The 21,759-nt window shown below is 50.1% G+C and overlaps 2 protein-coding genes and 1 long non-coding RNA gene across 3 annotated transcripts in view; 1 reads left to right on the top strand and 2 right to left on the bottom strand.

The window, feature by feature from the left end:
* The window catches only part of LOC135416077 (G patch domain-containing protein 2-like), a 303,891-nt gene that overhangs the window by 133,889 nt on the left and 148,243 nt on the right, over positions 1 to 21,759 (bottom strand). The window lies entirely within an intron of this gene.
* Positions 5,118 to 20,176, top strand: TGFB3 (transforming growth factor beta 3). The gene is made up of 7 exons (XM_064658787.1): positions 5,118 to 5,736; positions 11,406 to 11,569; positions 12,924 to 13,053; positions 14,587 to 14,694; positions 15,501 to 15,672; positions 16,214 to 16,367; positions 18,727 to 20,176. Exons 1-7 carry the CDS (start codon positions 5,253 to 5,255, stop codon positions 18,883 to 18,885), a joined length of 1,371 nt encoding a protein of 456 aa, XP_064514857.1. The 5' UTR covers positions 5,118 to 5,252; the 3' UTR covers positions 18,886 to 20,176.
* On the bottom strand, positions 6,975 to 10,859 carry LOC135416084 (uncharacterized). The gene is made up of 2 exons (XR_010431429.1): positions 8,041 to 10,859; positions 6,975 to 7,618 (listed from the first exon to the last, which is right to left on the bottom strand). It is a non-coding gene; the product is annotated as an uncharacterized LOC135416084 (long non-coding RNA).

The raw sequence follows: 21,759 nt of genomic DNA, 5'->3' as shown, positions 1-21,759 counted from the left end.
TAAGGAACTTTCAGAAGTCTAAATAAATTGTATCAAATAATTCTCCTTTTTTCCATTCCTTACTGACATGTTCAAGTTGTGCTGTGATGATCTAAGGACTAAGTGAAACAAGATTTGTGGGCAGAGGTAATAACTTTTTATTAGACCAACTGATATGGCTGGAAAAAACATACAAGAAGTGCTTCTGTGCCTGAAAGCTTGTGTGTTTTTTCCAGCTATATCAATTGGCCTAATAAAAGATATTATCTCTCTTTACAAACCTTGACATGTTTAAGGAATTCAGTAAGTGAGACATGATTTTCCTTTTTTGAAGCCAGGCTCGTTGGGGTTTGTGAAATTATGATCTTCCAGATACTTTGTGCTTCTGTTTTAATTACAGATTCAAATATTCATGAAGTATAGAGGGCAGTTTTCACCTAGCCCATGCTTCACCACCAGGGCCACGGGAATATGGCCCTGCATTTCCCAGTTCCCACCCACTCCTACAAAGAGCTGCTGCAACAATGCAGCTACACAGATGCCAGGAGACGGAGGGGACTGTGGCTCTGGGGTTACAGTAACCACTGCAGGATGTCCAAGTACAGGCATACACTTACAGCTGACCTTGATCAGAAAAACAGCAGCCCAAGAGGAGCATGATAGCACCCAGAGCAATGTCTGCTAAAGCTGGAGGGCATCCCTGGGGTGGGAATCCTTGGGTAGGAGTGCATTGCCAGCATTGTGGCCCCAAACAGGTAGCTGGCAGTGTGTTCCTACTGGAGGTAGCGTAAAGACAGTACCCGGTGCCATCCTGGACAGACAGATCATGAAGCAGCAGGAACAGCAGGTTCACCTATTTGGAACTGCCCCCCCTCTCCAAGCTCCATCTCACAATTCCTCCAGGTCCTCATCCCAGACACCATCCCACATCCACTTCCCAGCTCCCCTCAAGACACTCTGTGTGCTGCTTGCTGCCCACCCCAGGGACAGAAGTCTCAGGCAGAGGAAGGGCACAGTCCATGTGCAGGAAAGAAAACATTTAAGCACTTGGGAAATTGAGCCTTGCCTCAGAACTTTGACTTCTGACTTAAGAGATTCTCAATAGGAGAAAAGAGCAGATGTGTAGAAAGAATGAAACCCAAAATCTGTCCTGCCTTGAGTCCCTCCGGACTCAGTTTATTGAAATGGGGTTTGTTACCCACCCTGACACAGTTCTGCCTGCTTAGGGAGGGCAATGGGGATAAAGGAGTTTTCATCCATTGTTTCGTGTTGTGGCTAAAATAGATCTTGCTTGCTTTAAGCATAGAGGTCACCTTTTCTGAATAATTTAATTCTCCTCTGTCCTACTCGTGAAACCACAGGCATCATTTGACCTTGGGCCTAGAGCAGCTCCACTCAACCAACTGAGAAGGAGCCAGGTAGCAGGACAAACGTCTGGTGCTGCTGTGATTGTCCAAAGCCATTTTTTGTGCTTGCTTCCTGTCCAGTTCAAGCCTGTGGTGCCAGGGTTTCTCTTTCCCAGTGTAGAATTCCAGGTGTATTCTCAGGTCTCAGTCTGCCTTACTTGTTCAGTTTTGCTCTCACTATAAATCACACTGCTGCCACCCCCTCTCATCTGAACAGCAAGTAAGAACTACACAAGCATTCCTTTCACGGACAAGTTCTTACATCTAAGCATGGACTCTCTCCATCTGGTTTCAACCCAAACCTGATCACGCAGAATAGGACTAACAGAGTCCCCCACTAGCAATGTTTACTGTTGATTACCCCTTGACTGGACAGATGTATGAATAGAGCTTGTGTCTGGTCCTCCTACCCATGAGAAAGCCATGAGAGTCTGGGAAAGCAATCACACTTGAGCACTCCCATATGCTTCTGGTCCTAGACCACCTTTAGAGAGAGGGCACCCATGTGTAGTTAAAGCTGCAGCTATGGTGGAAAGCTGACATGGTAGCACAATGACCACCTTATTCACAGTGGCCAAAGGTTTTGTTAAGTAGCTCCCTGGTAGCAGTAAGATTTATGGGATGCAGGGCAATTCCAGTTGCAACAAGTGACACAGTGCTGCGCCTTTCCTCCTCACCCAATTCTCACGTCGGGCGGCCAGCCAGATTCCTGATTTTGACATGGGCCAATTCACTAAAAACAGTAAGCTTCCACTGGGAAGCAAAGTGCTCAGCAAAAATTGTTGCTGTAGGCTGCTCCACACTAGCAGCACACTGGCAGCTCCAAGCATCTCAGTTTGATTTTTCTGCAGTTTTTTCTCCATGCACCTCAAAGGATTTACCTCATTTTTATGGGGTTTTGCAGGAGGGAAATAACTGCAAATATTCTATTATTTCTGTGGGCTCCAGAACAAAATCTCCTAACAATTGCAAAGCTTCAAACAAGAGGTTCCTCCCTCTGGAAGGGAGGAAGGGGCTTTGACAGGCAGCAAAGGCCCACGCATTTGCCTGTCTTGATCTCCACAGGAACAGATGCTGTTCAGGTTACATCTGCTCCAGCTCAGACTGTCAAACCCCAGCCTGAGTTGCCAGGTGTGAAATATTTCCTATGACACTCACACGTTCAGTAGCTATGTCAGGCTCTCCCTCAGCCTAGCTGGATTCCAGCATGTCCAAGATGTGCAATCTGTTAGTGACTGCTACTTGCAGCCACCAGTGTTGGTTCCAGTGAATGTCAGACCACGGAGATTCCACACCTCTCTCATCCCACAGAGCAACACCTGGAGCAGAAAGTGAGTAGTCCACCATACCTACACCTACTAGCACCACACCTACATCCGCTACTATTTCCAAGCAGTAAGTCCCCACTGTCAACTTGTAATAGAAAAATCTGATCGCAGCCATTAACAACATAACCTTACATTTTGTACTATTGCATTTCATCCAATTTCTACTGTGTCAGCCTTCATATTTGCTTACACCCAGTCCTCCCCTGTATTGACAATGCCTCCCAGTTTTGGATAAGCAGCCAATTTCATTAGCACATCCATTTTGGCATGCCAAGATCATTAATAAAACCTGGGCCCGGGACCAGCCTCTGGAGAACTCTCTTAATTTCTTATAATTTCTGTACTTATCTCCATCTTAACTAATAATTCACCATGCGGCATCATAGTAAATGGATTACTGAAGTAATCAGTTCTACTGCATTTAGTGTGACCTCCAACCTAACACAGAGTAGAGGAGGTCCCAGTGCAGAAAAGCATCCAAAATTCATTTCAGAAGTGCCTGGGGAGCTCTAGAAACATCCATCCCAATCTATGTTAAAATACTCCATAGATTGTTCACGTCACCACTCAGAATTTGCGCCTTATTCCAAGTTGTGATTTCCCTGACATCATCTTAGAGCGACTAGATCTTGTTACATCTTTGTCTGCTCCATCAAGGAGCTCAAATTCCTCTTCCCCAAGCAAAGCACAAGCAAACAGTGAGCAGCCCACTCTTTTGTCTCCTCAGAGCTGCAGGGAATGGGCTCAACAGGCATCCAGCACCCCAAGCTGCCCAATGGATTTCCTGTCAACCTCACACTGTGAGTGAGCCACTGGCCTCTGAGCTGCCAGTACTCTCCCTGCCCCAGGCCCCTGAACATGTAGGCGAGGGAAAGCTCCCTGCAGCTGTGCCTGGTGTTTCCAGATGCGCTGTTGCTGGACACCACTGCTTCAGGCACAGGGGTCACATGCCCCTGGAGCCCACCTATCCCAGAGCATGAAGATCCAGGACTTGCTTCTGCAGGGAGTTCTGCCCAGCTCCCACCTAGCCCACAGCCCAGCAGCAGCTGTCACTGCACCACTTTCCCAACACATCACCAGACCACTGGCAGTGCTTCGAGAGGCTGCCATGGTTGGGAAGGCACAAAGCTGCCACCTGGCTCCAGGAGCCTTGCTGGCTCAGGGGCTGCCCCTCTGCTTGCCCCAGGAGAGCGCTGGGTAGTGGGGCCAGGAGTCCCTGCTCGCCTGGGGCAGGGTCCAGGTGAGGGCAAAAGGGCTCTCGCTCGCTCCAGGGGTTGGGAACACCTCCATGGTGTTCAGCACAGCGGGCGCAGGCAGGGCATGGAGGAGGAGGCGGGTGTGGCGGGTGGCTGTGGTGAGAACGTGCCCCGGGAGAAGGGCCCGAACAGGCCCGGGTTATGGATCGTGACCCCGGCTGGGCCCGGTGCTGTGTCTCCTGCGTGTGGTCCTGGCCCCCTCCGAGGGCAGCGAGTGCCCGCAGCAGCCCCTTCCGTTCAGCGAGGGCTGCCGTGAAAGGGACCCCCACGGCTCTCTGGCCACCTGCCTTCTGGGCCGCGGGGCATCGCCCTGGCCCTGCCCGCCACCGTCCCTGGGCCCGCGGGGCCACGCACGGCCGCCAGCCCCGCCGCAGCCCCCCATCCGCAGCGTGGCGCCCGGGCCCCGCCGCCCGGCGCCTCCTCCCTCCCTCCCCCGGAAAGAAACCACATCAGGAAAGTATGCGGGGTATTTTTAGCGGCTTTTAATGCGATTTCGCAGCTGGAAGCGGGAGGGGCCTCCCCGCGCTACCCGGACCACCGCGAAGGGCCCGCCCGCCGCTGCCCGCGCCCCCCAGTAGGGGGCGCCCGCGCGCCGTCGTCGGGGCGGTGCGGTGGCCACGTCGGAGGGCGCGCGGGGCCGCCCCGCGCTGAGGGGCCCGGGGCGCGCGGGGCCAGGCGGCCCCGGCGGCGCGAGGGGCGGCGGCGGGGCCGGGGGGGTGGCGGGGGCCGCGCGGCTGCCGGAGCCATTAGCGACAGGCCGGCGCGGGCGAAGGCCGGGCTTGGAGCTCCCTTCCCCGCCCCGTGCCCCGTCCCGGGGACGTCATGGGAGGGAGGTATAAAATTTCAGCGGCGGTGCTGGGGGAGCGGCAGTGTGCGCGGGCTGGCGGGTGCGGTGCGCGGTCGGGGCACGGCGGCCGGCGGAACCCGCGGGCGCAGCGGACGGCCCGGCAGCGGCACTCCCAGCCGGGCGAGGGGCGCCGCGGTGCAGCGCTCCCGGACGGCGAGGGCCGGGCAGCGGGCGATGTAGGGCGCGGGGCCCGGCGGGGGCATGAATGGTGCAGCGAGAGGGGCGGGCGCGGCGCTCCCCCCGCGGCGGCGGGGCGGCGCGGGCCGCTGACACGTGCGGCGGCGCGGCGCGGCGGGGCGCCCCCGGCTCCGCGGGGCGCGGGGCGGCGCATGGGGAAGGAGCGCGGCGCGGCGAGGCACGGCGCCTGCAGCTTCTCCTTGCGGAGCGCTGCCAGCTCTTCCTGGAAGTCCTGAGTCGCGCACGGCGTAGTGAGTTCATGCACCTCCTCGCCAAGCCTCAGCCTGCGGGATTTGGGGAGGCTGCCGCCAGCACACCACCCGGTCACCCGCGCTCGCTCGCCGCCGCCCGGGGGTCCCTACTGGGCGCCCCGGCCGCCGCCCCCTCGCACATGAAGATGTACGTGCAAAGAGCTCTGGTGCTGCTCTCCCTACTGAGCTTCGCCACCGTGAGCCTCTCGCTGTCCTCCTGCACCACCTTGGACCTGGATCACATCAAGAAGAAGAGGGTGGAGGCCATCCGGGGCCAGATCCTGAGTAAGCTGCGGCTCACCAGCCCCCCGGAGACTGTGGGGCCGGCCCATGTGCCCTACCAGATCCTGGCCCTCTATAACAGCACTCGGGAGCTGCTGGAGGAGATGGAGGAGGAGAAGGAGGAGAGCTGCTCTCAGGACAACACCGAGTCCGAATACTATGCCAAAGAGATTCATAAATTTGACATGATCCAGGGCCTCCCCGAGCACAGTAAGTGCGGGGCTCCCCCCGTGCCGGCTGGGGTGCCGCGCCCGCGGGGCACGCTGCCCGGGATCCCGGGCGCGGAGGAGGGGCGACCGGCCGGGCCGGAGGGGCGCCAGGCCCCCGTGGAAGGGGCCGCTTTCCCGGCAGGGCGGAGGCGGGCGGGGGGCGCGTCTCTGCCTGCCCGTGCGCTCGGGTGCGGGGGCGAGCGGGGGCCGGGGCGGGGGGAAGCCGCGGTGCGACGGCGGCGCTCGGACCACCGGCGGGACGGCGCGGGGCTCGGGCGGCCGTGGGTGGCGGGGGCCGGGAGCAGCAGCGGCCCATACCCCGACCGGCAGCGGCGAGGGGAACCCGTGCCTAGAGCCCTGAAATCTGGACAAGGCGGGCAGGGGAAGCCGTGAGGTGGGAAGGCAGCAGGGGAGGAGGCAACGCGGGTGTTGGGGTGAACGCTGCGCACCGGGCTGGGAGGAGTCGCAGGTCTGGTGTTTGGGTGACGGGCAGGTAGAGGAACTCCTCCTTGCTGAAGCTCCAGCGCCTGCCGCAGAGAGACAGGCAACCTGTCCGGTCCGTGCAGCACCCGCGCCGGCAGTAGAGAAGGTGGAGAGGCACTCTGAAGAGACTCTGCTTGGAGGACACTGACGAGGATATTACTCGGTTAGTGTGAGGGTTCAGAGAGTGAGTAGAGAAGAACACGAGTGCTGAGCAGGTGTAAAGCAGACAGTGATGCGAAGGGGACCCCCGTTAGAACATAGGCATTGGGAAAACACGGCAGATGTTGAGCAGGTGCGGAGGAGATGATGAGCAGGCCCAGATGTGGACACTAAACAGGTTCAGGTGCAGAAGCTGAGCAGATGCAAAGACAGAGACTGAGCAGACATGAACCCAAAGCAGATTGCAGATGCTGAGCACATGTAGGCAGAAGCAGTCATTTTGGTCTGTGCTTGGGATTCCTTGGGATTGGAAGTTGCAGTCATACCACTATCCAGGGTGTTCTCCTGTGACTTAGTGCAGTTCTGGGGACATGACTGGAACACCAGCAGTTCTGGGGAGGAGCTGTGACTTGGTGTAGGCAGTGTCAAAATGCAGTTACTCTGCCAGGTTTATGTTAATCTTGACATATGATGAGCTGGAATAAGAGCTACAATGTGGTAATGCAACAAATTTTACTTGATCTCTAGCAGACTGCACTCCATGTGGTCATGATTAGCTCGTAGCTCAGGAGACACCAAGATTCAAGGAACAGAAAGTGCACAGGGTATAGCAGCTTACCTGTATTTCAACATTTTTGACCTACTGAAGTGTCATTTGTGAAATTCTAAACATATGGGGAAACCAAGTGTCTGTGAAATAGTACAGCCATGCTACACACCCATGTGTTTTGGGGAAGGAAACTGAAAGCACTACAGCAGCGGATGAAGTCAAAGGAGTGAATTTAGATAAGACTGAGGGGAAAGAGAAATGAAAAAGTGATGCAGAATAAGGAATGGTGAGCATGGACTGTGGGTTGGGGAAAATGCCTATGTAAATGAATGATTCTGTCCCATGTCCCCATAGGACACTGGAGCAGTGAGTTCAAAAGACTAAGTAGTGCTGAGATTAAATTTCTGGGAGTGGGTAATGTAGATGCCACGACTCAGAACTTTAGAATTTGGTCACACTGGGAGAGATTAGCTCCAGACATATCGTGGTGTCAAGCGCTCCTTTTGAAACCTGGGGAGTTTCGTTGCTTACACCATGGCTGAATTTGGCCCTGTGTCTTCAGAAGTGGCTGGTGTTCAACTTTCCCATGACTCTGTCACTGTGCCAGGCGGTGATCTCAGAGCATGCTCTGAGCTAAAGCCAGTCTCCTCTGGGGGGGGAGGAAGAGGGGAGGACCGCTCCATTGAAGGAACTGCAAGGATGATACAGACAAGTCTGAAATGCGTGCACACTCACACGAACTGTTCTAGCTCCAGATTATTAGTCAAGCAGCTCATTGGCTCAGAGAAAGTCTCAAAGTCTGAAGGCTCAAAAGTGAGGAGAGCTGAGGAGCAAAAATGGGAAGCATATCCTTCTAGGAAGGACAGATATTCAGGACCAGGTTCCCCATCCCTTCTCTGAGCTGTTTGGTGACTCATGGAATAGTCTTCCTCCTGTGCCTCTCAGGCACATTGCCTGAATTATAAGGGACTTTGTTTCAGAGAATAATTCCCTTTTGACCAGCTGTTCACTTTAGGGATCTCCTAAAACTCATAGGGATCAGACCCCTTTAACTTGATTAGATTCAAACTTAGAGAGCATCTGCAACAGTCCTGCTCATGGCTTTTCGCTTACCTTCCTGAGGAAAAACACATGCCATTTTCCAAGGCAGCTTGAGACACAAGGCAATTAAAGTCATGGGTCACTGGGGCCAAGCATCTCTTTTCTCCAAACCTGCCACCTGCAGAGTTCCAGATGGATCAAGTTTTTTTCCTCCAAAGTTATGCAGCTTTGGCATGAAACACCTTGGTGATTCAGTGGTGTAATATAGAGCAAGGCAATACCTGCTCACAGCCAGCCTGCCTTTCCTTCTCATCAAACTTGAACTGCAGAGCCATCAGCCTTCCTGGGGCTGGCCAGAAACAGCAGGCATTTCTGCTGGATCGGCAGCACGTGGTGAACCTGCGCCTTGTTGACAGCAGTGATAGGAAGATGGAAGCTCACAAAAGAACCTGATCCCTGTATCACATTATCCACACTGAGAGGCTACTGGTCTCATCATTTGTGCAGTGAACAGCTCTGGGCTACACAGTAATAGCAGGGTCTAGTTGTGAGGATGCATCCTGTCCTATGAGACATAGCCTGGCATGGCTGCACAGGGTGTCACAGATTCACTGTGTCCAGGCTTGGTTGCTGCCACTGAGTGTTGTGGACTGGAAGAGCTTGCAGAAATACTGTCACCAGGCTTTGTTCTGTGCTGGTAGGTGAACATGTCTGGATTCCAGTGTGATTAACACACCTCAGCTGGGACTGGACCAAGTTTCCCGAAAAATCCCCTTGCTGCCTTTGCCTGTGACCTTGTGCAAAAAAAACCTGCCTCAAAATTGTCAGTTTCCTGGGAATGAGACCTATATCCTGAACACCCTGCTATGAGAAGCAGGCTCCAGCCTCACAGTGGTTCAGAGTGAAACACAGGTCACAGCTCCATCTCCGCATCACTGAGGGCTTGTTCCCAGGGTACAAAGAGAACATGAAGCTTCATAGGGAAGGTAAGAGAGCTATTACTGTTTTCACTGGGAAGGTCTCCCAAGACCAGCACCCTAAAAGGGGAGTAAGTAGGTAGAAAGTAATGTGGGGGCAGTAGGCGAAATACAGTAGATACAGTAATGTCTTGCCACCATGGCTGCCTAATTTAGCAAAAAATCTTAAGGAGATGATACACTCTAAATTATTTGTCTCTCATCTGCACTGTGCTGTAGGACCAGATCTGCAGTCTCTAAACAGATTGTCACATAAAGCACTACTGTTGGAAACATCCTGAGCTTGACTGACCACTGGTCTGATGTAGAAAGGCATTTCTGATGATTTTTGAGACACTCCTTGTCAGGGTTGACAGCAGGTCTGTTGGAAGGAAAACAGAGCTAAACAAGTCACCGTAACTCTGTAAATGCTGAATCATCATGGTGTGATGCAGGGCAGCCAATTGTGATGTATGTTTATGAAAAAACACCAACGGTAGTTTTAACATGTATGTTATGCCAAGGGCTATAAGAGTCAGTATTCTGTTACAATAAAAGTTCTTTCTTCTCCTGTCTTGTTGCTTGGAACTAGACTGTCTATGTATTTTCTTTTATTGACCACGACAACGATGACAACTCCTTATGGACGGGCAGGTCTGAAATGGAAGAGCATGTTGTTAACAGCACTGTTAATAGGGCTAGGAGTGCAAGACAGCTTCAGGAAGTATTAAAACACAGTATCTGCCTAGGTCTAGGACACAGAATAGTTATCAGTGTTAGACTTCAGCTAGGAAGATGTCTTTGGCGTTTAATGAGAGCTTGGGTTTTCTGCTGGGCTTTTCTGTGGCATCAAACCTAGAACTGGTCACAGGTGGAATCCCCACAGCAGGTGTCTGTGTGTGGCTTGGTGTATTCTGCACTGCAGGGATGTTGGGCTGAGCATACCAGCTCATGGCTGCAGTGGGGTTTGGTCTCCTGGCATTAGTGAACAGCCATCTCTTCAATAACAGCCAGAGACTTTCCCATATGGGAGAGCTGTTCTATTCAGTAGCACTAATGACAAAACTTCCTCCAGTTAAAGCCCAATGTGAGCATGTGGTCATTAGCTTATTGAGTAAAATTTCATCACCCTAAGAACACATCCTTGAAAACTGGCAGGCTCCTTCCTGCTTGCTGAATCCGAGTGTAGCTCAACAGAAAAACCTTCACCTTCATGGATGTGACTCTGGAAGTGCATCCGTGTTGCTCAAATCAGAATTTGGCACGGGAAGTGAATCTCTACGCTCTGTTGCTGTTTCACACTAGCCCATCTTCAGAAGCTGTTTCTCAGAGGGGATGATGGTGGTGTGAAAAGAGGCCTGCGGAACTCTAGGAATGTAATTTGAAGGTTACTCCAGCTAGGGCTTCTTGTCTATTTGTCAGAGGGTGGAACCATGTCTGGGAACAGGTGATAAGTTTTTCTTTCTGTTTCTTTTTGTTTGTTTAGAAACAAATATCAGCTGATACAGCCCTGTGTTGCATTGGACAACAGTCAGAGGCCATATGAGAGGCTCTGTAGGGCTGCAAACAAACCTGCATGTGGGCGTAGAGCAGGAGCTGTTGTGTCTTGTCTGCAGGAAGCCTTTATGATGCTAGAGCCTTGAAGGCTAATCAGGTCAATAGGAAAGGAACAACAGCAACAACAAAGACTTCCACGAGACCAAAATGGTCCCATTGAAGAGCCTTATTTTCTCTTGAGGACTCTGGACTGCACAGCTTTTACCTAATCTCTTTTGAAGCATATGTAAAATGGATTTTTGTGTTTAGCAGGCACACATGAAGGCAGAGGATTGCTGTGTTATTTACTGCCCATGTGTCTGATGTCCACAGGCCTAGCACTATTCATTCATTCATTCTCCAGGTCATGAGTGAGAGCTGATCTTAAAACCCAGTTCTTTCAGTCTTCCACGTCTCATGCTTTGTAGACATTGGCTGGCTTCCATTCTAGGAGACAGTGTCAAGGTTTGTAAAACTCAGATTCAACAGCAATTGGATCACCTCCTGTGTGGCTTCATGTCTCCATCATGAGCAGAATCACGGCATCCTCATTGTTGGGAATAGGCCCCACTAACCGCAAGTGAAGTTGCCCCATTGTCTGGGCTGGGTTGTCGTTTTGGATGCAGCTGACTCATTAGCATTAGCAATATTTGATGAGTAGTTAGGAGACAATAATAAATATACTGTGGTCAATCTCTACTGATTCTCTGTCTTGTGGCATTAAAATAACAGTGGCAGTAGTGGGTATATTTGCAAAATGTTGCAATGTAGAGGAAATGTGAGTGAATTCATCCTGTGTTATCTTCATCTAGATAGCCATGCTTCACAGGTGCCAAGATGTTTCAGTGACAGGTCTCTACTGGAAAGCTCTTTTTCAAACAATATTTATTTGAGATCCTGTCCCTCAGAGCTGTGGTTTTCAGTCTCTCTATTTCTTTCTCCTAGATGAGTTGGGCATTTGTCCAAAAGGTGTCACCTCCAACGTGTTCCGCTTTAATGTGTCTTCGGCAGAGAAGAACAGCACCAACTTATTCCGAGCTGAGTTTCGTGTGCTGCGTGTGCCCAACCCAAGCTCTAAACGCAGTGAGCAACGCATTGAGCTTTTCCAGGTGGGTATTGTTATTACCTTCCCCAGTACCTGAGCCCAGAATAGCTTGTCTCCTTAATGGTTGCCTCAGTTGATATGTGCAGAGCCACAGAAGAGAGAGAGAAGAAATTGAATGCTGTAACCCAGGCTTCTTCCAGCATATGTAGTGATAGTCACCTTTCTTCCCTTTTACAATGTGATGCTGTCCTTTTCCCACTCGCATTGGCTGTCTGCGTTGGGCATCCTGGCATGGTGCCCACCGCAGCTCTTTGCTGCACTGAGAAGGGGTTTGGAAGGGAAGCTCCTCACAAGTGGAGCAGCCCTGACCCTTCTGCCACATCTGCATGCATGGGTCCCTTGGCAGTTTTGTTCCTTTGGCTGTCGCAGTACAATTGGTACTAATCCAATGGGTGGAGCTCTCTGTCTTGTCTCTGACTTACTAGAAAAGTAGTGCTTGCTTTCAATGTTCCCTTCAGCAGCAGCTCCTCAGGGACACAGTTCAGGTCACTGTTAATCCAGGTACTTATCTGGAGCTTGCTTTGAATTTATGGACTCCTATGGCAGAATAAGGTCTGGTTCAGGCTTGGAAGTGGTCTTAGGCCAGAGCGGACCACCCAACTAATGGTATAGTTTAGCATCCGGGCAGCACATTCCCTCTGGCTCGTATCTGTCCACTTTGCTGTAAGAGTGCCTCTAAAATTGCCCTGTGGGTGCTCTTGAGGACTTCCTGGAAGCTTCAAAGGTCAGAACAATTCTCTGCCAGATGACACAACTGACAAGGAGGCGATCTCAGAGCTTCTCTGTAAGTTCAGTGCTCTGTGGAGTCAACCTGGTGTCCCGCAGAAGAGGCTGCAGTTGTCTGGAAATGGGAAGAGATGTCAGAACAGAGGGAGAGGTCTCTAAACGATCAGCCCTGGTGTGTTTTGATAGAAGCTGAAGAGAGTAGAAAACTTGAAAACACCACAGTGAGGACTCAGTAAATAGGCTTGCTGGGCAAGGGATCTGTGGCCAGATGCTCTATTGTCCATTGCTGGTTCTACTCTGAAATCCAGATCCACATCCCACAGGTGTATACTGAAAGAAACCCACCCCTTAGATCAATGGCTGTATGCTTCTGCCTCTGGATGTGTGCCCCAAAACAATGCTGAATTGAGATAGGCTGCTTAGGACACAGAAATCAGGGTTGTGTAGTTCTCTGGACTTCAGGTTGATTTTAAGCATGTCCTTCTTACCTGTGCCAGGGTATTCCTGGTGTCTCACTTGCCAGGACCAACCTTCTGAATTAGTTTTTAGCACATGGAAGAAAAAGGCCTGAAGACTATCCCTTATTTATGCACGGCACTGGCTGATTTTTTCTACCACTCCTCCTGACACAGATCCTTCGTCCGGATGAGCACATAGCGAAGCAGCGGTACCTCAGTGGCAGGAATGTGCAGACACGGGGCTCCCCTGAGTGGCTGTCCTTTGATGTCACCGAGACTGTGCGTGAGTGGCTTCTGCACAGAGGTAGGGGTCTTAGCTGGACCGGGTGCCAAGGCATCCATAGAAATGTGGATCCATGTTGACAGGAGTATCTCTCTGCTCCCCTTGTTGCAGGAGCTTGGTTCACACAGAGGACAGCTTCTTTCAGTCTGAGAACAAGCCTTCCTCCAGAGAGCTTCCTCAATGTGTGACATTTGCTAGATTCCTAGCTCTGCCCTGGAGGCCCCACTGTGTAGCTCTGTCGGTTGAGTCAGAACTGGAGGAGGAAACTGTTTTCACTGAGAGATGCTGAAACTTCTTTTGGTTCAATTCTAAGCCCAGAGGGGACCCCTCTGCTTGTCTAGACTATAATCTGTAATACTTAGAAAATGAGGAATGCTCTGCTTTAATTTTCATGTGGATTAGAGCAAATATAGTAGGGGAAAAAGCAGCAAGGATCCTGGCTTATTTAGCTGTTTACAGCTTGTCAGGTATAAAGGTGAAGCTGACATACATAGAAACGTGGAGGCTTTAACACTGCAGAGAACATACCTCTGCCACCGCTGGGCAGCCCAACAGATAGTTATGGGGCAGCTCCTAGCAAGAACACTGACCCCATTCACAGCTGGAGCATAAGGTATCATGACTCACAGCTGGACTGGCCTCACAGATAGAAGCTAGGTGCCACTGAAGACTGGAATGCAGGTACTGGCAAGCAGCCGCTCCCTGGAAGGGTAAGCTGTGGGCTTGCAGGCTTCTCCTATTTCAAGCAATCAAGTTGTGTCCTGATGGCTGGAGTTCAGGGCTGGAACTGCAGTGAGCTCTGGGTAGGCACACTAGCTGACAAGACATTAGAGAATATATATACTGCTGAGGAAAAAAGGTGCTAGGCACCTTGTCATGCCCCGGGGAGCCAGATGTTTTAATTCATGGCACAACATAAAAAAGGAGCTTTCATAAGAGTCTTGTGTTCCTTTAGTCAGGCCCACACAGCATGACTGGTCCAGGAAGTTATTATGAAAATAGACTTGCCTCTGGAAAGTCTGTGTGACTTAGACCGTTAGCAGTTCAACAAAACAGGAGGTTGCAGCTGCTGAGAAGAATGCTTCCAATGAAATTACTTGTCCATATCCAACTCGCTTATTTTCAGGTCTCTCCTTCAGACACTAGCCAGAAGCCAGATAATAGAGGTACCAAGGATGGCAAAACTGATTTAACAGACAACCACAAGCCAGCTATTCAAAATATTTTTTTTCCAGTGGAGCTCCCTGAAGCTCACAAAGTCAAAATTTATGCTGAATAGCCTAAAAAAATGTAACCAGGAGCACTCTTCTTATCTGCCCAGAAAGTTCCCTTTAACAAGAGCAAGGCTTTTGGCACAGGTGAAATTGGAGGATTTTGCTTTCTATTCTCCTTTCCAAAGCAGCTTCCATTCCTCAACTCTGATAGCATCCCTGACTTTGAAACTAGCCCACTGTCTAGGAATTAGCACAGTACATGTCCTCCGTGAGACTTCCTTGTGCTGGGAGCTGTTGCAGCTGAGAAAGACTGTTTCTCACAGAGTCGTCTTCTTTGCAGAGTCCAACCTTGGCCTGGAAATTAGCATACATTGTCCTTGCCATACTTTTCAGCCCAACGGGGACATCTTGGAGAGTTTGCATGAGGTCCTGGAGATCAAATTCAAAGGTGATAAAGAGCTGGGTCAGGGGAGGCTGTTGGGGAAGGGAAAGCCTGGAGCATCTAAAGAAAAAATTAGGTCTTGCTTTGCATATTTGAGCATTTTACACTGTGCAACATTTGTCTTAAAGCATACACATATGGGTTTGCATGTTCATTATATGGGCATATCCGCTATATACATAGGTTACAAAAGGAAGAAAGTAAGAGCAGGCTGGGTGGGCTTGCATGAGTGTCTGCAGAAAGGAATAATTTTGCATTACAGTGTCTCTCTGGGAAGTTCAGCTTGATTCCTTCTCAGGTTTCCACAGAGGCTCTGCTTTCCAGTTAGGGTGACTGAAACACACGGAAGTTAGGCATCCCGTGTGAGGTGGCTCAGAGAGTCAGTGGCTTGGCTGGCCTCAGAACTAGGAACCTCCTGGCTTGCAGCCCTGGGCAGCAGCCACTGGCCCCCACAGGCTCCATTTCTGAGGCTGTTCTGCCGAGTGCCAATTATCTGACATCTTCTTTAAACCATTCATCTTTCTGCCTGTCCTGGGACAAAAGCCAGGAGTGAGTGGGATGGATTAATGGCCCCACCAGCAGTTTGCAAATGGTAAAACAGGTGGCCCGTAAGCCTCTATTTCAGGCCTGCAGCAGTCAAATTCATCAGAAATAAAGGGGTCCCTGTGAGGGAAGAAGTCCCAGAGTAAGTGGACGTGGTGCCTGAATCCCTTTCACCTGGTTCAAGAGAGTGTTAAATGCATTGAAAAGTCTTGTTGCATCCTCCACTTCCATGTTGATTTCTTTTTTGTTGATCCTCTTCTTCTCTGAAGGCATTGACAGTGAGGATGACTATGGCCGTGGGGACTTGGGGCGCCTGAAGAAGCAGAAAGACTTGCATAATCCCCACCTCATCTTGATGATGTTACCCTCACATCGACTGGAGAGCCCAGTGTTGGGAGGCCAGAGAAAGAAACGGGCCCTGGATACCAACTACTGTTTCCGGTAAGTGAGAATCATGCCTGGATCCTATGCCTGAGGTGGGTAAGCCTGGTGAGACTCCATGCCTCTGGGAAAGGCAGAGCTCTTCCAAGGGGGTTTTGGGTCACCATGGTGCCAGAAGGGCCGCATGAGGAGCACAGCTCGGCCAGCTATTCCTTGTGGTGTCCTAGAAGGGGATGCTGGCCATTTCAGCAGAGTTGCAATGTGCTTCTGGCTGAGCCCCTGGCTCGAAGAGACTTGCAAGCACCTTTCTGGAGCCCAGTGTGGGCAGGGATCTGCAGCAGCCCCCTGTTGGTTGCTAGAGCAGCTGGGTGCTGCCTCCCTGGGGTGGTGGGCAAGCTGCCTGCCAGCAGGCACAAGCTGTGCCAGGCTGCTGAGCTGCCCCACTACCGCTTGCCTGTGCCGCTCCTCCGCACTTGGCACACGCAAACACCACGTCCCACTGGGCACTGCTGATACTAGTCCTTCTGCTTGGGAAGTTGCATCTTGCAGTCGCATGTAAGGCCCCCCTTTGCATTCACTGTGTTCCAATACTGTGTTTCAGGAACCTGGAGGAGAACTGCTGCGTGCGTCCTCTGTACATTGACTTCCGACAGGACCTTGGCTGGAAATGGGTCCATGAGCCGAAGGGCTACTTTGCTAACTTTTGTTCGGGCCCTTGTCCGTACCTCCGCAGCGCAGACACCACTCGCAGCACGGTACATCCATTATATTATCCTGTCAAGGCTTGTGGCTGTGGTTCCCCCTTCCTCTTTAAGTCTGATCAATATCTAGTCTCTTCAAAGCAGCAAAAGCAGTTCAGATCAATATTTGTAAAAACCATTTCAAGGAAACTGCAGAAAAAAGCCGAGGTGGTTGAGGAGGAAGAATGTGCTTCCTTTGGAGTCCATACTGAGTCCGAGCTTTCAGGCAAATGTTGAGGAGAAGGATGCTGTTGTCTCTTGGATAAGATGTGAAACAGCAGGACTGATGGTTTTAGGGTACTTATTTGGCAATGGCCATAGTATTAACTGAATTGTTCACATCAAACATCAATTCTGCCTAAATTTCTCCTGCTGTTTGCACTGGATAGAGGATTTCTCTATGCTCTATGCCAGGTTGTAATGGAAAACTGTTGTGCAATGGCACATGCCTGCCATTTGCTACCACAGGGGCAGCTGTAGCCCAAAAGTGAAGGGAAATCCATGTCCCTGTCTAGAAGTGAATACAGCCATTCAGTAAGATCTCCTTTCTGCACAGGTATCCTTTCCAGTAGGATTTATACCTGACCTACAGCAGGGAGGAACCTATTAGGCAGTGAGATTTGTGAGTAAAAACTGGCAGAAAGCAATGTCTTTAGGTAATTTACACATAACCTGTCTTTAACATGAGTAGACTGGTCAGTCTTTGGGAAGAATACAATCTGAGCCTGGCTAGAGTGGAAGAAAATAAAAGCAACAGAAGAGCACAGGCATTGGAAAAGTATCAAGAAGAGAAGACAGACTAAGGATCAGTCAGTCCACTGCTGAAGCAGGAAAAGCCAGAAGAAAATCCTGTGCTGCTGTCCACAGAAGAGAAAAGGCAGCAATCCAGATAATGCAACAGCTCACTAGCAACTTAGCTTCAGATTTCACTAAAAGAATTACTGGAAAAAGCACTTTCAGCTGAAGAATGGATGACTAGGTAAAGGTGATATTGCAGAAAAGATGCTAACATTTTCTTGACAGCTTGAGAGTCTGCACAGCAGTAAGGTTCACTGAAGCTCAAGGACTAATATCAGTGGGAGCAGCTGATTTGTGGGAATGAAGGAGTGAACAGATGCTGGGCATTAAGCACAAGACAAAGCAGGGGAATGAACAGCTTTGAAAGGGTAATGGGCATGTAGCTTTACCATCTGGTTGTCCTGAGAAGCTCTCTAGTAGATAACTGGCCAGAATCAGTGTGAGAGAAAGTAGATTTTAGAATGGTTCCTAATGTTCTGTTCTTGAGCAAGAGAGGAAACAATCAAGCATTAAGGTCAGTGAAGTGATCATAGAAACCTTTAGAACAATATAGCTGCTGACAGCTTGCCAGCACCAGCTAGGAAGAACATAGTGAAAAGATGACTTCTCACCAGTCTGTTTAACCTGCTGTTGAGTAGAGTAGCCCCAGAGCATGTGGTACAGCCAGGGGTACTTTGCTCGGTATCCCAGAGAATTTTTGCCACAACAACTGTGATTACATAGATCTGGATGATAGAACAGGATGTATCCTTAGCAATTCCCATCCCCGAAGACTGTAAAGTAGTTAAAATACAATGTGCCAGACCCTGTCGTTTATACCAGATAAGCACTAAAGAGACCACCGTAGAGCAGGTGAGATCATGTTTTGGTGCCACAACTCAAGAAGCTGTGTACTGCAGAGAAGTGGTCACCTCTGGCAAGAAACATGGCAACTGTTTTGTATTGGTTACATGGCTGCAGTGTACAGTCATCTGTGGGCTGGGGCCAGCTGGGAGGAAGAATCCAGTGGGGTCCCACAGGACACACTCCTGGCTCCTGCATTATAGTGTAATGACTTGGAGGATGGAGTGGAGGGGGAAGGCATCAAACAGTTCAAAGCTGGGAGGGAATTGTGGATACTTGAGAAGACTGGGATCTATCCAATGCTATCTGGAGATGTTGGTTGAAATAAGCAGCACTGATACTCTTTCTTCTGGTTTCTTCATAGAATCAAAAACAACGTGGCCCCAGGCTGGTTACACCCAGCCTTGTTAAAAGCAAAAATTGTGACATTCTGCTCTACCAAATTAGAGATGAAAGGAGACAACTACTTGTACTCCTTCAACCCTTAGGCATCAGTCACGGGCTATTACAGTTAAAAAACAAAGTCATAAAAGTCAGGCCAGGGCAGGTGAGACCCTTTAGAAGCAGGCCATGATCAGGAAGTGACAGGGCAGTATTCCTCAATTCAGGGAAATACCGTCTGATGAGCTTACTCCAAACATCTGGAGGCCTGTTGACTTTGCAGCCCCATCCTTTCCTCAACCAACTTAAACATATTCCTGACTTTGTCACCACATTTACTTTGTTTCTGCAGGTTCTGGGTTTATACAACACGCTGAACCCTGAGGCATCTGCTTCGCCCTGCTGTGTGCCCCAGGACCTGGAGCCGCTCACTATCTTGTACTATGTTGGGAGGAACCCCAAAGTGGAGCAGCTCTCCAACATGGTGGTGAAATCCTGCAAATGCAGCTGAAAGGCCCCCTGGCCCACCCAAAGCCAAGAGAAAAACTGTCAGCACCCACTCTCCTGCTCCCAGGCTAACACAAAGAGAACTGGGGGTCAGAGACTACGCATGCTGAGGGCCAAGTGCCAAACCCTGTGGCTTAAAGTCTGGCAGCCTTTGGGGATCTCTTCTGGAACACTTCTTGGTTGTCTTGGCAGTGCAACGTTCCTTCTAGGAGTTACTTTGGTGACACAAAGGCCGCTCTCCAAAATGGCTGGACAGTTGGTGTGGAAGTGGAGGATAAGGTGGAGCAACTGCTGTGTATTTGAATACTGGGTGGTTGAGTTGGGAAAATGAGAATGAGAAAGCAGGTGCAAGGGGGAATGGAAATGGGGAGATGTTTTCTATTCTAGCTTTAGCTATCTTAAGACCTTAGCCCTCCCCACTGGCTTGAAGTACTAAAGGCTTTTCCTGTAGGAGGAAACCTTGAAAGTTTCTTTAGAGAAGGAAAATGCACCAAGATGGGAAGTTGCTGAGAGAAGAAATGCTCAGAGATACACTTAAGACTTTTGTTCCTCAGAGCTGTGATCCAAGAGTCCTGCAACTGAAACCATGTCTGCCAAACCTCTAAGTTCAGCTGACAGATCCTGCCTATTGGTTTCCACATGCAAACTGCAAGGCTCCCAGCCAGCGTACTGAGGGTGGGCAAATACAAGGAAAGAGGGTGCTGAGTCCATTTTCAGAGGGTCTGGTGTCTCCATCCAGCTCTTTCACCTTCCTGGATTTTCTAAGAGATGGTTTCGGGTGAGGGCAGGAGCAATATCTGGGGGTACGTGAATATTGGGCCCATTCATTCGTGATCTGACACACCCTGAGGACCTCTTGTCTGTTGTGGTTTGTGAGGTGCTTTGGGGTGGTCTGCACCTGTTCTGCATGATGACCTGAACATGACCCAGGTCTCACCTGCCAAGACTTAAAAAATAGTAATCTCAAAAACTTTGCAAAAAAATAAATATTTTGGGGGGAGATGCTAATTTTTTCACAAGCAAGTTGTTTGTTGGAGAGTTAGATGATTTGCTGTTTTTAAAGTGCTACCACTGTGGCATACTCAGTCTAAAATTTTTACGCTTTCCAAAATGTCTCTTCAAAAGAACAGATAGAATTTAGGTTGGCAAGAGAATCCCAAAATGGAAATTCCATGTTACCCGCAAACTGCGCCTCGTGTATATGTGCCCTGTCTCACCCTAGTCCTTCAGACATGTATATTACCTCTGGCATCTGCTTTTGATAGATTCATATAAAGCTCCCTTCAAATGTAAAACACTTCCAACAATACTGTTTAAATACCCAGGGTGGTGCAGCTGACAAATGCCCTATGTCCATTTGAATATATATGATCTGCCAGTATAGACCTGTACGTACAGGTAAATAACACACTGTTCCTCCTCATTTACCGTGAACATTCCAGATGCTCATAAAAAAGATTACACATGTTGCCCAGCAGGAAATCAGTGTACTCTTTTAAATGGGCTTTTTCAGCCATTTCCCAGGGGTAAAAATCTCTGGTGGTTGCATGCCACATGGGACTCAGAGGCTGTATCTGATTCCCCAAACTACAACTACTCAGTCATGTTCCAGAGACCACGGAGGCTCCTCCCTGTCCCCTCCCAATTCCTGGTCCCCAGCAACTGAGTGTAAAACGACACCTAGCTGGTTAATTGCTTGTGGCCAGGGCTCTCCAGAGTCAGCTCAGAATTCAGCTCTTCCATCAAGCCCTTCACAATAGTGGCTGCTTCCTAATACCTCATGTGAGGCTGCCATAACATGTAAACTCAGACATCTTAATAAACTGTAAACAACCCTTCCTGCACTATCACCAGCTGGCTAGAGGTTAGCAAGGGTGGGTCAGTGGAGGGAGCCTGCCAGCCAGTGCGACGTTCTGGCTGGGCACACATGCTGTGATAGAGATGCTCCCCAGCACTTGGCTTTATCCCTTTAATCTTTCTGGGGCTCTCTGACCCATGTCATTGGTGTGATGATGAAAGGTGCAGCTCTGATCAGTCCTGCAGCACTACGGTATTGGCTGTGCCCTATACAGCTCTCTGTGCCCATGCTTCCCTGCCGCCTGCCAAGGAGGGAGCAAATTACAACTACACTGCCATGCTGATAGGCCAGAAATTTAGTGGCTTCGATGGGGGAGGGGGAGGTGTGTGGGGGGAAATCCAGATACCTATTGGCATAGGAATTCTCTCTGATCTCCTTTTAGTAGCAGCCCCTCAGGAGGTTTTGGTTTACAAGCTGCATTTTGGTCATTGTTCCTCCTGAGCCCTGGGCTGGCTCTGCTCCCCATCCACTTGAAGGGCTTCTTTGCTAGTAAACAGGGGGGGGGAAACAAAAGAGGAAGGGGAGCTGCAAAGGGTTGAGCTAGAACACTTGCACAGCTGGAAGTCCTACATGGCACTTGGAACGCATTGGAATCACCCATGGATTAAGCTTGGCAGCCCCTTGGGGTGGGTCTGTCTTACTGGCCCTTCTTCACTGCTGTTCCTCAGTGGCAGGAAGGGGTGGCAGAAGAACCAAGCCTTTTGCCTCTTGGCAAAAGAGGCAAAATGTCAATCAGGGGAGAAGAGTCTTGGTGTGTCCAACCAGTGTGGACACAAGTATGCTCATGGGTACAGTAATCTTTGAAATCACACACATTTCAGTTACTGCTTCTCTGCCCAGCCTTCCATTTCCCTAGCAACTTTTGAGAATTAGATTGGTAAGACAGGCTCCAGAATAATTTTCTTAAAATTAAAATAGCATTTTTAGGGGTGTTCTAGCTGTAATTCAGCGACAAACTATACTAGCTACATCAGGTTTAATAACTGATTGAATACTCTCCTGGGTGCAGGCATACCAAAA

Source organism: Pseudopipra pipra, chromosome 6 (assembly GCF_036250125.1).
Source record: "Pseudopipra pipra isolate bDixPip1 chromosome 6, bDixPip1.hap1, whole genome shotgun sequence".
Classification (NCBI taxonomy): Eukaryota; Metazoa; Chordata; class Aves; order Passeriformes; family Pipridae; genus Pseudopipra; species Pseudopipra pipra.
The sequence above is the reverse complement of the archived record's forward strand: the minus strand, read 5'-3'. Positions and strand labels throughout refer to the sequence as shown.